The sequence below is a fragment of the Syzygium oleosum genome, unplaced genomic scaffold, assembly GCF_021117445.2.
Source record: "Syzygium oleosum isolate NSW1041296 unplaced genomic scaffold, Sole_v2.1 Sole_v2.02, whole genome shotgun sequence".
NCBI lineage: Eukaryota > Viridiplantae > Streptophyta > Magnoliopsida > Myrtales > Myrtaceae > Syzygium > Syzygium oleosum.
In genome coordinates, this window is record NW_026607486.1 from 14,760,255 (window position 1) to 14,773,566 (window position 13,312).

A 13,312-nucleotide genomic window follows, 5' to 3' on the forward strand; every position below is an offset into this window, starting at 1 on the left:
GTTCTGGTGCAGGGTTAATTAGTGGGACTAGGATTCAGGTAGAGACCGCCATATCCAAAACTGCACCCTGAATGGTGAGCCACGCGATGCTCACGTTGATTTCAGGTGAAAACTGTCTGTAGTCGGTTAAGTTCCCGCTCATGATGATGTTTTGAGAAGAATTTCCCCCCTCTGAGAAATTGAAACCACATTGAGAGTGGTACTGAGTGCAATAATAGAAATGAAAAATTTACAGGCACAATGTCGTAAAGTGAAGGACGCTTTTGGTCCATAATGTCACAATTTGACCTGATTGCATTGCAAAGAGAGCCGTTGTCGGAGGTGACGGTACCGGGTCGCAGATAGAATATAACAGATCACCATAGCAGTGTACATGGAAGCCTCCATATCTAATGATCTGAAGGAAAAATCGATGGTGGATAGATCTACATATGCTCAGACGGTCAAAAGTATTCAGCTGAACATTCTTGGATCGCAAAAACTACACATCTGGCGATGTAAAAATATAGTACACGACAGCAGACTATCATGATGGCTAACACAAGCTCGGGAGGGATTCTGCATGCATGAACCCAAGAAGCCATGACGGACGCACCCCACAACTCATACCTTAAGCAGCTAAGCCATTCTATTTACATAGTTTGACAGTTTTCTAACAGCATCACAGAGCATAGATCTTCTCGTGGTCAGAGTAGTCGTCAACATCTGAAATGTTTGCCGAGTAGGACCAAGAGAAAGATTTGCTTCCACTAGCCCTCCTAATGCGTCTTTGGGAGTCGCCGTTGAAAAACCCAAAGTGCTGCCGGAAAACAAAGTAGCACATGCTTGTGAGCGTCCCTATGAGAATAGGTGCCCCCATTACTGTTATCGTAATTGCCATCCATGAACTATCATCTCCCACCACCACAAATGCTATTGACAGAAAAGATCCACAGGTGCATGCGCACGCGGCCCACATCAACTTGTTTACTACAGAGACGACCTGTTGCTGAGCTCTGGTGTCCCAAGCCACCAAGGTGATCTGAACCACCACCACAGCTAGTGAAATGAAAAGTGATGTAGCGTTCAGAAGACAAAACACCCGAAAACCGACTTCATTAGCTATGTTGGCTTCCCCAGCGTCTGGTCCGGTTCGTACATACTGACCGGGAAGACTAAAAATAGCCAGAAAAGCTATGGAGGCAAAGAGAACTGCAACAACAGTGATAGAGTTTGTAGTGTTCTGGACAGCTTCTCTGTGAAGTTTCCTCAGTTCCTTGGCAATACCAGACACTCTTCGGTTTGTTTTCTCATTTTGTATAAGTTGCGACTGCACCTCATGCTTAATATCACTGACGGTCCTTTTGAGTTCCATTGCCTCATCCACCTGCCCAAGATCCCTGGCATGCTTAGCACCAGCTTCCCTTAGAGCTTCCTTAATGTCCAACGAAGATTCTCCGTACGACAATTTATCTGCCAGATCCATTGCTGTTTCTTGTTGATTATTGACAGCATTGACGTCGGTAGACAAATAGCTTAGAAGAAAACGTACAATCTGCAAAGAAAAACGATATAATCAGGACAGAAGCACCACGAGAAATGACGAAGAAAAAGAAAATGGGGAACTTCTAATGTTAATTTGTCAATGATAGGCATTATTTAATATATAATACCATGAGTTTCCGAAAAATTAAAACTTTACATTCTCGTGATTATGAATACAATGCATCTAATCCAATGAACTCTTTTCTCCTCCACATCTCTCTGCTTAACAGCAACTATAAATACTCTCCATTCATTTTCTTCAGAGTTATTCATTACTTCGAATTACAGAAGGGATTGGAGTGCAAGTGGTGGTGAAGCCCTACTGTGACCAGCCAAACCTGAGGCTGAGAACTGTATGAACATCGAGATGGACAATACAAGAAGCGTGTAAAAAAGCCATATGGAATCAGTTGCACAATCAATCTAGCTAAGTCTCCGCACAAAATTGTTTGACACAATTGTGACAACTCACAGCAGTATCATGCTCACTTATTCAACCACCAGCTGCTTTCAAGTCAACAGAATGTTCCACCACATCCACCAACACAGCTCAATGAATTCATCGGAGGGAAAATGTATAGCCACGATGGATGCATCCTCTATTCTGATCCCTCGCGATCAATCATGCTTAGATCCCATAATGTTGGATGGTCGATGAGATAGCGATGCAATGATATTGCCTTTGCTGGAGTATAGCAAAATGGAGGAAGAATGCAGAAGGCATGTGGTGCTGAAGTTTGGGGCATAGATTTTCAACTTGAATTGAACTCGACGAAGATTCTAAAATTACAATGTCTGGAGTTGAGGACAAGCCATGTGGGAGTTTATAGATGCTAGCAACGAGAGATTAGACTCCCAATGGTGGCAGTTTGTTCCAGAAAAGCTACTGTTTACCACAAGAGATGGGAATTTAATTGCTGATATGCACGATTAATCTCGCAAGGTGAGCATAAATTGTCACTAGGGTTATGAAAAAGATAAAACACATCAACTAGGGCCGGAAAGATTTATAGTCATGACTCTAAGGAAGGCAGGTGGTAACATAAAAAATTTAACCAAGTTGTCTGAGCTTGAGCACGAAGGAGGAAAATCAGTGACAAAATATTGCAAACATTATCCTACCCACACAAGTGCAATGCAACAGACTAGATGGGAAAAAAGCAGTGATCATCATGTCCCCTATGCTTGAGTAGCTTAGTTAAGTGTCCCGGAAGTTAGAAACAAATGAATATGAACTTAAGCCAACAATGATGTAGAACAACCTCCCAAAAGGAGAGATGCCACTGTAAATTAATATTAACAGCCCTCAGCTCTACCACAAAATAGGGTCGCTTCAATTGAATGCGTCTAGAGGAGATGATACCTCGGGACGGCATTTTCTTGTGGCTATGTGCACAGCTGTATTGCCCTTCTTGTCCCGTTCATTCAGTATTGAGTAATCAGCAAGCAAAATCTCCTCCACAATGACAGTACTCTGACCCTTTACAGCCATATGGAGTGCAGTTTGGCCCTTCTTATCTTTGATGCAGACAATTCCAAGATCCCTCCCAATCAATGCTTTTACCATTAAAAGAGAACCATATCTGCCGACAAAATGCAGGGCTGTTTTTCCATTCTTCCTCACTATCCTCAATGAGCCCAAATCAGCTTCCAAAATTGCATTCACCACATCCAAGTGGCCATTTTCAGCTGCAGAATAGAGCGGAGTAGTGTTTTTGGAGTCGCATGAGCGGCAAAGCTCGGGCCAAATGGTCAGAAGCTCCTTCACAATCCCTAGACAAGGAAGATAGGGTTTAGCATAAACAGAAAAAGTATATTAATGACCTAAGACTTATGATGAAACTAGTAGACCCTAAATTTAGTAACTATCGAACTCTAGCCTCCAAATTTAGAAAACAAACATCAAAGTAAGTTTTCGAGTAGGCACTTATAATTGGCAAATCAAAATAAGATAGCTATACCAGTGTGTAACACAGCAACTGAAGATCTTAACACTGATCATATCGGAGATTACAACAACAAATAAGAGACTGTAGTACGACCATCTGTTCTAGCCTTCTTCGGCTAGCACACAAGAAATAAATAGCAACCTGAAGAACTATTGAATCGATTGCCTCTCTCTTTCTCCTATAGGAAAAAGTTTCTGCCAAAGAATCTGCCGTGCTGTCTGTATAGTTTCTTGTTTTGCCACGTACATATAACTGCGCATAAATATTTCCCATATCCCATCAAATTCTCTAGAATACACATTTTTCTTCATCCAGTTCTTCTACATAAGATGATCAGGTGACTGCAATCATCGTGTAATCACAAGAAGGTTCTCCCACTGCAAAAGCAAGACCCGAGCACAGTCATGAAACGACATCACTGGACGAGAGCAAATAACTACGCAATCCACTTCGATCCTCGGACAAGAAATTAAGGGTCGAATCGATTGTTCGGTGGCAGTTGTTGATTTGAGAATCCGCACAAGCTGGTAAATCCAAGGGTAGAGTTTTCCAAAAGAGCATAACACAGGGTTCCTAAGACCAAATCTAAATCCCAAACTGTGCCATCTGTTCATCTAACTGAAGGAACTAGCGAACTCCACACCACAGTGTGTCAGCGGGAACTATATAAAGCTCAGGTTGTTCTAATTAATCCGAATTCTAAATAAGAACAAAAGGGTCTATAAGCACGCAATCAAGCTGTGTTTTTTTCCTTTATTTTCTTCTCAGAACTAACTCAGCATCAAGCAACAAAATCAACCCCACTCGAAAGGAAATCCAAAGCCAGAGAGGGCGAGAGCCGGGATCAAGAGCGCACCCAGGTGGCCGCGCTTAGCGGCGACATGGAACGCGTCCATGTCGGCCTTGGACCTGATCTTAACCGCCCGGACATCGCAGAACCCGAGCAGGTAGCCGAACACCTCCCGCAGGTTGTTCTCCGCGGCGACGTACAGGGCGGTCTCCCCGGCGTCGTTCTGCAGGGACATCAGGTCGGCGACGGCGGCGGAGGCGGAGGCGGCGGGGGGCTCGTCCCCCCCGGCGAGCTTGGCGACGAGGTCGCGCAGGGCGGGGAGGTCGCCGGATCGGGCGGCAGAGAAGAAGGACTGGTGGGCGATGAAGCGGAAGGACTTGGAGTCCATCATCGGAGCACCAACACACACCCAAACACACACACACAAACGGCGAGCTTTAGAGAGAGAGAGAGAGAGAGAGAGAGAGAGAGAGGGATTGCTTCAGGGGAGAAGAATCGCTCTCTGCTTGTCGAGTGGACGGAGGAGAGAGAAAGAGAGAAAGGGAGAGAGAGAGGGATGGAAGTTTACTGCTACTACCGAGGCGTGTCCGGTAGTGATGGTGGTGGGGGTGGTGGCAGCACTGGCGTTTGCTTGTGTGTTTTTTTTCAACGAGGAGGAGACCCCCCCGGACATGATTGTCCGGAGCACGACAAAAACCACAAACGACTAATATTAAAGGTTTAAACTTTATTCGGTAATTGAGATAACGACGTAAACAATCCCTGAATTCTGATTTAATTATAATTTGATTCATAAACTTTTAATTTATTCAATTTAGTCCCTAAATTTTAGCTTAATATACAATGTGATCCATCAACTTTTAATTTTGCTCAATGTGGTCTCTGAACTTTTGATACATGTTCAATGTAGTCTCTGAACTATATAAAAATATTCATTGTAGTTCTTCTATCAATTCAAGTTCATGGACTATATTGAACATTTTCATATAGTTCAAGGACTACATTGAACATGTATCAAAAGTTCAGGGACAACATTGCATAATAAGCTAAAGTTCATAGACTACATTGAACAAATTAAAAGTTCATGGGCCAAATTGCACATTGAGCCAAAGTTCAGGAACTGTTTATGTTATTTTCCCTTAGTAATATGTAATGACACTCGTTTCACTTAATTAAAAAAATATGAGTTCATTAGTTTGTTCGATAAAAAGAATCGAGGGTAATTAGAATCTTATTAGAATAATAGTGCTCAACTATCAAGTTTTAGTCCTCACCAAACCATTTATTTTTTCTAATTTTATTTTCAAGTCGATAATTTTAGCAAATAATATTAGGATCTAGATATGTGCCGCGGGATGTTATTTTCCGAAGTAATGGTTAAGTTAATTCCTTATTTATCCGAATCTCTGGTGCGAAAAATTGGCCCTAGTTATTTAGGGCTGAATTAGTAGCGTTTCTCGATAGTATTTGACCCTTATTATTTTGTTCAATATAAATCTTGCTACGGACGCACTTTGAATTTTTTTTTTAACCTTGAATCATTGATACTTTCATGATACACGAATAGTAACACGTCGATTCGCATGTATTCCTTTCGTAACTTTTCAAAAGATGATGTATAGTATTTTAAAGTTTAACGAAAAAGGAAAAAGGTACTTTTAAATATAAAGTTAATTTTAAACACCCGTGGGGATTAATTACCATGGGGTCCCCCGCGAGCCTTTAAGCATGTGAGCAGCCGGGGAATCATCTTCTTTTTCTTTTTTTTTTTCTTGTACAAGGTTCCATTGCTCAAATGAAGGACGGTGCAAAATTCACTAGATGATAGTAAAATGCTTACCAAGTTATATATCTGTCATTTTATCAAGTTCCATTTGAATCTACGAATAGAGATACATCATGGGCCTAATGTCCCGTCTAGGATCGATCGGCCAAGACGGGTAAGGTAAGCCCGAACAAGTAATTTCCTTCACCGTGTTCATGCTCAATCAATTTCACATAATAAAAATTAATATTTTTCGACCATGGATGGGATCGCAAGAACTTTTAGGTGTGGCACTAGATTGGACCAACCCAAGCCAGCCAATAATTGAAGTCTATTTTACAAAGGGCTACATGACCAATAAGTTACCAACTTGCATTAAAACGTGACGACTATCACTATAAATGTTTTTGAGAAAGTTTGTTAACCCATTAATATTTATCGGTATCTACATCATCATTAGATTACAGTCTTGCATTTAAATTTTGTCGGTGATTTGATTGTAAAAATGAACCAATGACCTTTTAGAGGAACTATAGGTGTTTAATATTGGTAAAAGGACACCAGAAGTGCCATAACTTGTGTACGGCGATCACTTTGGTGCCATAACTTTTTTTCGGATCACTTTGATACCAAGTCGGAGGAAAACAGATCACTTTAGTGACTCCGGCCAAAATTCCGGCCAAAAAGCTGATCTGGCATTTATATTTAAAAAAAAAATGGTCTGACTTGTACACGTGGAAAATATGTGGCTTTTTTTCTAATTTTTAAATTTTTAGAATAAAAAAAGTTGCAGCAGCAGCGGCGAGGGAGCCCTCGCCACTGCTGCAGGTTTTTTTTTTTAATTAATTAATTTATTTATTTAATTTAATTTAATTTTTTTTAAAAGTACACGTCAGCGGGCTAAACGGCGTCTTTTTTGGTTTTTAATGCTGACTGGACCTCTCCGGCGAGCCGTGTCAGCGCCACATCGGATTTCCGGCGAGCCACGTCAGCATTAGCACTAAAATGATCGTTTTTCAAAAAAGTTGGCACCAAAGTGATCCGAAAAAAAGTTATGGCACCAAAGTGATCGCCGTACACAAGTTATGGCACTTCTAGTGTCCTTTTGCCGTTTAATATTTAGTAACTTATATATGAACTATATGTCCTCGCAAGAGTGATGTGAGGACATACACTCATAGCACTTGCATGCATTAGGGAACGAACTTCCAAGCTTCTCCAGAATTGCAGCATACACCTTCATGTCGTCCTTGGTGAGCTGATCTTTGCCATCAAAACGCTCATAAGCATCCCAACAAGTAGAGGAAATACTGAATAGACCCATTGATCCCAGAGAGAGAGAGAGAGAGAGAGAGAGAGAGAGAGATCACCAGTGGCCATTAATGGAGAACGAGGAAGAAAGAGGAAAAAAAAGAGGAAGCGGGACTTTGAGACCCACAACTTGGTTTATCTTGTCATTTTAACTCTCAAACCGGGTGTACGGAGCCAAAGGAGAGGTAGAAATAGCTAGCGACCGCCTTATGAAATTTGACCGGCATTACCAATCTCAATATACTACATATAATTAGAAGAAAAGAAAAGGTTACTAATTGCATTTCAACGTACACTCGAATGTTAACTAGGGTCATGAAAAACTGTCAATCTCCTTTTAGAGATACTATAAAATATTAGATTCATTCATTAGAAAACACCAACAATGTCGAGTCTATTTACCGGCCTCCACTTCAATTGTACTCGTGATTATGAAATTTTACAGACCAACTGTACGTGAGTTATCTCAATGAACTAATAAATTTCGTTCTCTCCAGTAAATCACTTGCTCCATGTTGATCAATGACTAATATTAATTTAGTGCTTATCTGTAGATATGTAAATCAGTTGTCCTCTGTAGAGAAATAGTAGATTTTCGATATGGTAAGACAGACTCGTGCCTAATTGAAGTAGAAGAGATGAAGAGTCGTTGATTCGTTGCTAATTTGAAGTTGTTACCATTAAAAAATATTCAAGTGTTCATTCGACAACCTCAGATGTAATTGGCAAAGAGATAACCGATACAAAAGTTGAGGCAACATAATTGTCAAGTAGTAGAGTCGATTATCAACCCAAAAAAAAAAAAAAGTAATAGAGTCGACAATCTCGGATGCAATCGTTAAAGGGGTGACCGTCAAGGTAAAGGAGTCGATGTAACCATCATATAACCGTCAATGGAGTGGAGTTTTTTTTGTTTTTGGTCCAAATAGTGGAGTTGATATAATCATCAACTAGCCATGTGTGTGGTGGAGTCGATATATGACCGTTGGCAATGTATACTCTTTGTAAATCCCAAGCACCCCTTTAATCGATCCAAAAACTCAAACGTTCTTTTTACCGACGTATCTTTATTTTCTTACGATTTACATTACTGACCGTTATCAAAAGGATAGGGACAACATCAGTTGACCACAGTCATTGCACGCAATTGTTCTGTTTTTGCGAAGTTTCCAGAGGTGAAGAAAACTGACGGCGCAAGAAAGGGAGGTAAACTGTGAAACGAGGTGCAGAAGCTGACTCTCAATCCTTTTCGAACGAACAGAGGCGTACGCGTAAAAAGGTGAGGAGGGGTTTGACGCAAGCGGTGGTGATTGGAGGAACACTGTTGCACCAGCAGATATCATTCCGTCCATCTCGAATGTCAACAACAGAAAAGCCCCACGGGGAACACAGAATCTAGACGACCCCCGTCTCATCTCAACGTGCGTGAAAATTCCATTCCTCCACTAACTTATCATCTCCACGATCAATTCTCTCGTGGCGTGTCATACCCTAATGAAAAATCCTTAATAATCACTAGGGTTAAAGCAAAAGAAATCGCTTGGATCGGATCGACCCGATCGATTTGGGCAGTTCTCGGAGATATCGGTCTGGTTTCCGGTTTCAGTGAATTTTGGTCCGGTTCTCGATTCCAAGTACGGAATCGCCTACTCGAATCACCCAGATCGGATCGATTTTTTTTTAATTTTTTAATTTCTTAAAAATCTGAAAAAAAAAAACCCTAATCTATCTTCCATTTCACAAAGAAAGAACCTTCAAGGCTAGAGCAACTACATTTACTTATGCACGTGAGTAAGATAACATTAACAAATCAAAACACAATAGTAGTTACTCATTCCAACCAAATTTTGCCGCAAATTAGATAAATCCTTATGAAGTCTACAATGTTATACGTAACTCACTGATTGTAGAAATGCCTTGAATATAAAAAACATCTTCAATTTCATCTTGAACATTAATGAGAAATTAAAAAAAAAAATGAATATGCCACCGGTTCCATTGGCCCACCCGAGAATCGGACAGGACCGAACCCGATCAGTCCGATCCGGTCCAGTTCCAGGGGGCATCGGTCTAGTTCCCGATTCCATAAACTGGGAACCGGCCCCTCTAGTCCGATTCCCCGTTCCTGAGCGGGAACCGGACCGCCCGGGAACCGATCAAACCGTAATAATCACCGTGTCACTGTTCCAACAACAAGTTGTTTGTCGTCCTCGTGCTTATCTCCACGTGCGAAATCGTTTTTGAGCATATGTGAGGGCCAAGGGTCATAAATCCGAGTATGTCTTAGATAGCGTTTCCTTGCACGTGGGGCACGTCTCCAACAAGTCAATTTTCGGCCACCGCACATCACCTCCACCACCACCTCAACCACCCCAGCCACAAGCATCGCCACTCGGTTGTTGAGAAAACGACGCACTCGCGGAAGAGAAAGAACCTCGTTTTATTATTATCCGGGTAATGACTAATTAAGAGAGACCCCGAACTGAGGAAGCATAACCGAAGCTGAGGAGATGGATCTAGGAAAGAGGTCGCACACGCGCTTGTCGTTGATTCAAAGCACGAACGTGCCTATGTGCGCATACGCACAGCATCCGCGCATACACGGGTGGGTCGGTCGACTTCAACTGATTCTCCGCGCACTCTTGTTGGCCTTCTCATCGTCGCACCGACTGCTGACTCACGAAACACGTCCTTTCGTCTCATTCTTAACTTCCACCTTTCAACGCTTTACTTCCGTGTCCTCGTTTTGGAGCATCCCCCTCTCTTTATAACCTCCTCTTGGACATGTCCCTCTTGCTTCACTTAGCTTGTTCCACCTGAACCTTTATCGTCTTTTGTCTCGGGCTTTGAGCAATCTCACAGAGAGAGAGAGAGAGAGAGAGAGAGAGAGAGAGAGAGAGAGAGAGAGAGAGAGAGAGAGAGAGAGAGAGAGAGAACGAACAAAGAGAGTTCTTTTGCAAAGTGTTCTGCTGGTTTAGTTAAATCATACACAGAAGAGAAGATGTTGTGCTTGGTTTCTCGCAGTGGGAGAGAACTCCAGAGATACCACATGGGCCGTCGCCAAGTCGTAGGGTATGTGAACAGATTCACTTCATTTAATTTGACAACAATCGGTTTCCTAACATGTAAAACACTAGAGTTTTCTTCAATACAAAGTGATGAACGGTAATGATTGTTGCCGTTCTACCTTTTCGAGCTCAGATGCTTCTTTGTTTCCTCCTTTACTTTTACTCTTCATTGAGCTCAGTTTGCTTAGTTCTTGAATGATCAACGCTTGCAGATGCATACCTTACCGATACAAGAGGGATGGAGATGGAGTGGAGGGCGACGAACTAGAATTCTTGGTGATCAGTTCGCCGAAAGGTCAAGGGCTCATGTTCCCTAAGGTACACTTAACTGTTGTAATGCTAATTGTTCCCAGTTAACTAATTCACTTGTTTCGGGGTCAAAACGTGAGGGTTTGAGTTTTTTAAAAGCGTGTGGTCATAATAAGTCGTATCTGCGCCTAACTAACCACATCTTGACCCAAAAAAAAACGAAAAAGAAAACTAAACCACATGTTTGTCTCTTCAGGGAGGATGGGAGCTTGATGAATCAGAGGAAGAAGCGGCTTCAAGAGAGTCTATCGAGGAGGCCGGAGTTCTCGGTGATGTCGAGGTACTTACAAATTGCGTCCTCGAGCTACTTAGCAGACTAATTCAATCACATTCGAGTTGAACTCCCTAAAGAGAATGTTAATCTAACCATATACCTGCACCAGGACGATGTAGTTTATCAGTATAAGATGTTCATGTTCATGCTCATGCTCAGGGACTGATGTGAATTTTGCGTTACCATTTGAATTTCAGTGTAAATTGGGAAGATGGAGCTTCTTGAGCAAGAGATATGGAACGTACTATGAAGGGCACATGTTCCCTTTGTTTGTCAAGGAAGAACTTGATCTGTGGCCAGAGAAAAAGCTCCGCCAGAGAATCTGGGTACGCAGCCTTCTGATCATCCATGAAATCATACTAGTCGTAACAATTTCTTTCGATTCGAGATACTGAAGTGTACAAACTATTGTGTTGCAGATGACAGCAGCCGAAGCAAGAGAAGTGTGCAGACATTGGTGGATGAAGGAAGCCCTGGACATATTGGTCGAGAGGCTTGGCTCCATTCCCCAACTCAAGAGAAAACCAGAAGCTATCGTTCTGTAGATATCAGTCTTTGTTAATTCTTTTTTGTTTTGCCCCCACACAATTCTTGAAAGTACTGAATAAAAGAAGAATACGTTTTTTTCACGGACTTCTCATGCGACGGATGGGACGGACAAAGTCAATCGAAAATCGCAGTTGAAGTTCGTATATCATTTGTGCTCGCTAGATAATGTGGTTGTCATTGAGTTGTGCAATGCAATTGATGGATTCAATGGCCATCGTAGCGACAGGAAAAAAATAAACGACGATCTCGTTGTTAAGAAAAATGGAACAAGAATGACGAAGATTGTTAAAGAAAAGAGATAAATATACTGAAAGTTCTAAAATGTGTCACCAAAGTACGATCAGGTTCTAAATCTTGCCTGTAATCAAATCATTCTATTTTTCTGTTCAATTAGATTAACTAGAAAATGCCGACGTGACTTTTTTTTTATCGCTTCTATGTGGCATTGACTTTACTATAACATGAAGCATAAGATTAAAACGACGATGTTTTGGTCCAAATCCTAATTTTTTAATTGATGTAAAAAAAAATCTTAATTGATGTAATTTTTTTTTAAAAAAACTAAAATCTCAGTTAAATTAGATTAAAATATAATGAATACTAATTTTTTTTAAAAAGAACCCCAAAAAAAGGCAAGGGCCACAGGCCCTCGCCGCTGCTACCGCCCTGCCACGCCAAGAAGGGCCGGAGGGGGTCACTAGGGCCTCAGTGATAGCACTGCGACCCTCGGCCAAACCTTAGCGAGGATTAGCTAATGCAATAATGACAACGAAGATGATTCTACTATTCCACTTCCAAAATGATTTTTTTTATGCTAGTAGATTTTTAAAAGAGTTGATAAGTGTAAAATTAAGCTGTTCGCAAAAGAAAAATCATCGATTCTGATTTTCATATAATTTGTTTGTAAATTACCAACAATTTTATGAAATTAGCGAACCTTTTTTTGACAGATTGCCAGTAACTATTTTTTTCCTTATTATTTTACCGATTTTTATTTGTCTTTCTTATCAATGCCTTAAAATACCGACTCTCATGTGAATCTACCAATATTGAATGACTTACCAACATTTTTCCAATTAAATTAAAAAGGTTTTTTGGGTTAACAAATCTCGCTAGGGCATAACGTACGGAAGCAAATTAGACCCAACACATTAGAAGATGCTCAGTTTAGAGCCCCAAAGCCCGCTTCCAACCAATCCTACTCAAAGTCATGTCCAACTTCTCTTAGAACAAAGCCCATCGAGGCTCTCTCTCACGAGGGCATTGATCGTCGTTCATCGACTCGTCGGCACGGCGGAATGAGCATGGCTAGTCGTCCTATGGTCATCATCTTGATGGGGGCGAGAGAGAGGCGATCGACATCACGCGGATACATGAAGGGAGTCGCAGGGAGGGGTGGCGGCGGTGGCGACGAGGAGGGACCTTTGGCTCCATTCGATCCGAATTCATCATCTTTCGAATTCTCTCACATCTTACTCTGTTCAAATTCATCGATAAACACAATCCAAGAGAAGTTCAAACTATTCATCTCCGTGTTCTTTTGTCTTTGTCACATCTTATGAGTGGCCTTGTTATTATCTGAAAGCAACATAGGAAGACGAAGATAACGCAAAGAAAGTGATTCCTTCTGCCTTAAGGCCACACATTCTATTTCATTCGATTCCCTAACAATTACTTGTTCGGGTACCGATACTTTTGGCTCGGGCTCGTTAACCATTTCCCTACTAGTAAAGAGTCACTTTCACTTTCAATTTATCTCCAGAAAGCTGTTTT

At 41.4% G+C, this 13,312-nt stretch overlaps 2 protein-coding genes across 3 annotated transcripts; one reads left to right on the top strand and one right to left on the bottom strand.

Moving 5' to 3' along the window:
* Window positions 1-398: 398 nt before the first annotated feature.
* On the bottom strand, window positions 399-4,719 carry LOC115686865 (ankyrin repeat-containing protein At2g01680). The gene is made up of 3 exons (XM_030612281.2): window positions 4,330-4,719; window positions 2,888-3,297; window positions 399-1,534 (listed from the first exon to the last, which is right to left on the bottom strand). The coding sequence occupies exons 1-3, from the start codon at window positions 4,652-4,654 to the stop codon at window positions 662-664; spliced, it is 1,608 nt and encodes a 535-aa protein (XP_030468141.1). The 5' UTR covers window positions 4,655-4,719; the 3' UTR covers window positions 399-661.
* Window positions 4,720-10,093: 5,374 nt separating this feature from the next.
* LOC115686903 (nudix hydrolase 18, mitochondrial) lies at window positions 10,094-11,619 on the top strand. Of its 2 annotated transcripts, none has more exons than XM_056308629.1 (6): window positions 10,094-10,199; window positions 10,238-10,411; window positions 10,620-10,725; window positions 10,913-10,996; window positions 11,188-11,316; window positions 11,410-11,619. In XM_056308629.1, exons 2-6 carry the CDS (start codon window positions 10,341-10,343, stop codon window positions 11,533-11,535), a joined length of 516 nt encoding a protein of 171 aa, XP_056164604.1. In that variant the 5' UTR covers window positions 10,094-10,199; window positions 10,238-10,340; the 3' UTR covers window positions 11,536-11,619. The 2 variants fall into 2 exon arrangements, with proteins under 2 accessions (XP_056164604.1, XP_056164605.1); XM_056308630.1 differs by having other exon boundaries at window positions 10,181-10,199; window positions 10,248-10,411.
* Window positions 11,620-13,312: the final 1,693 nt, after the last annotated feature.

What these genes read in the sequence shown, in the direction of transcription:
- LOC115686865 (XM_030612281.2), bottom strand. Translation starts at nt 4,654, where the DNA reads ATGATGGACTCCAAGTCCTTCCGCTTCATCGCCCACCAGTCCTTCTTC. An exon ending in CGCTAAGCGCGGCCACCTGG is followed by an intron (nt 3,298 to 4,329) that starts GTGCGCTCTTGA and finishes TTCCTTGTCTAG; the next exon opens with GGATTGTGAAGGAGCTTCTG. An exon ending in CAAGAAAATGCCGTCCCGAG is followed by an intron (nt 1,535 to 2,887) that starts GTATCATCTCCT and finishes TTTTCTTTGCAG; the next exon opens with ATTGTACGTTTTCTTCTAAG.
- LOC115686903 (XM_056308629.1), top strand. Translation starts at nt 10,341, where the DNA reads ATGTTGTGCTTGGTTTCTCGCAGTGGGAGAGAACTCCAGAGATACCAC. An exon ending in AAGGGCTCATGTTCCCTAAG is followed by an intron (nt 10,726 to 10,912) that starts GTACACTTAACT and finishes TTGTCTCTTCAG; the next exon opens with GGAGGATGGGAGCTTGATGA. An exon ending in AGCTCCGCCAGAGAATCTGG is followed by an intron (nt 11,317 to 11,409) that starts GTACGCAGCCTT and finishes ATTGTGTTGCAG; the next exon opens with ATGACAGCAGCCGAAGCAAG.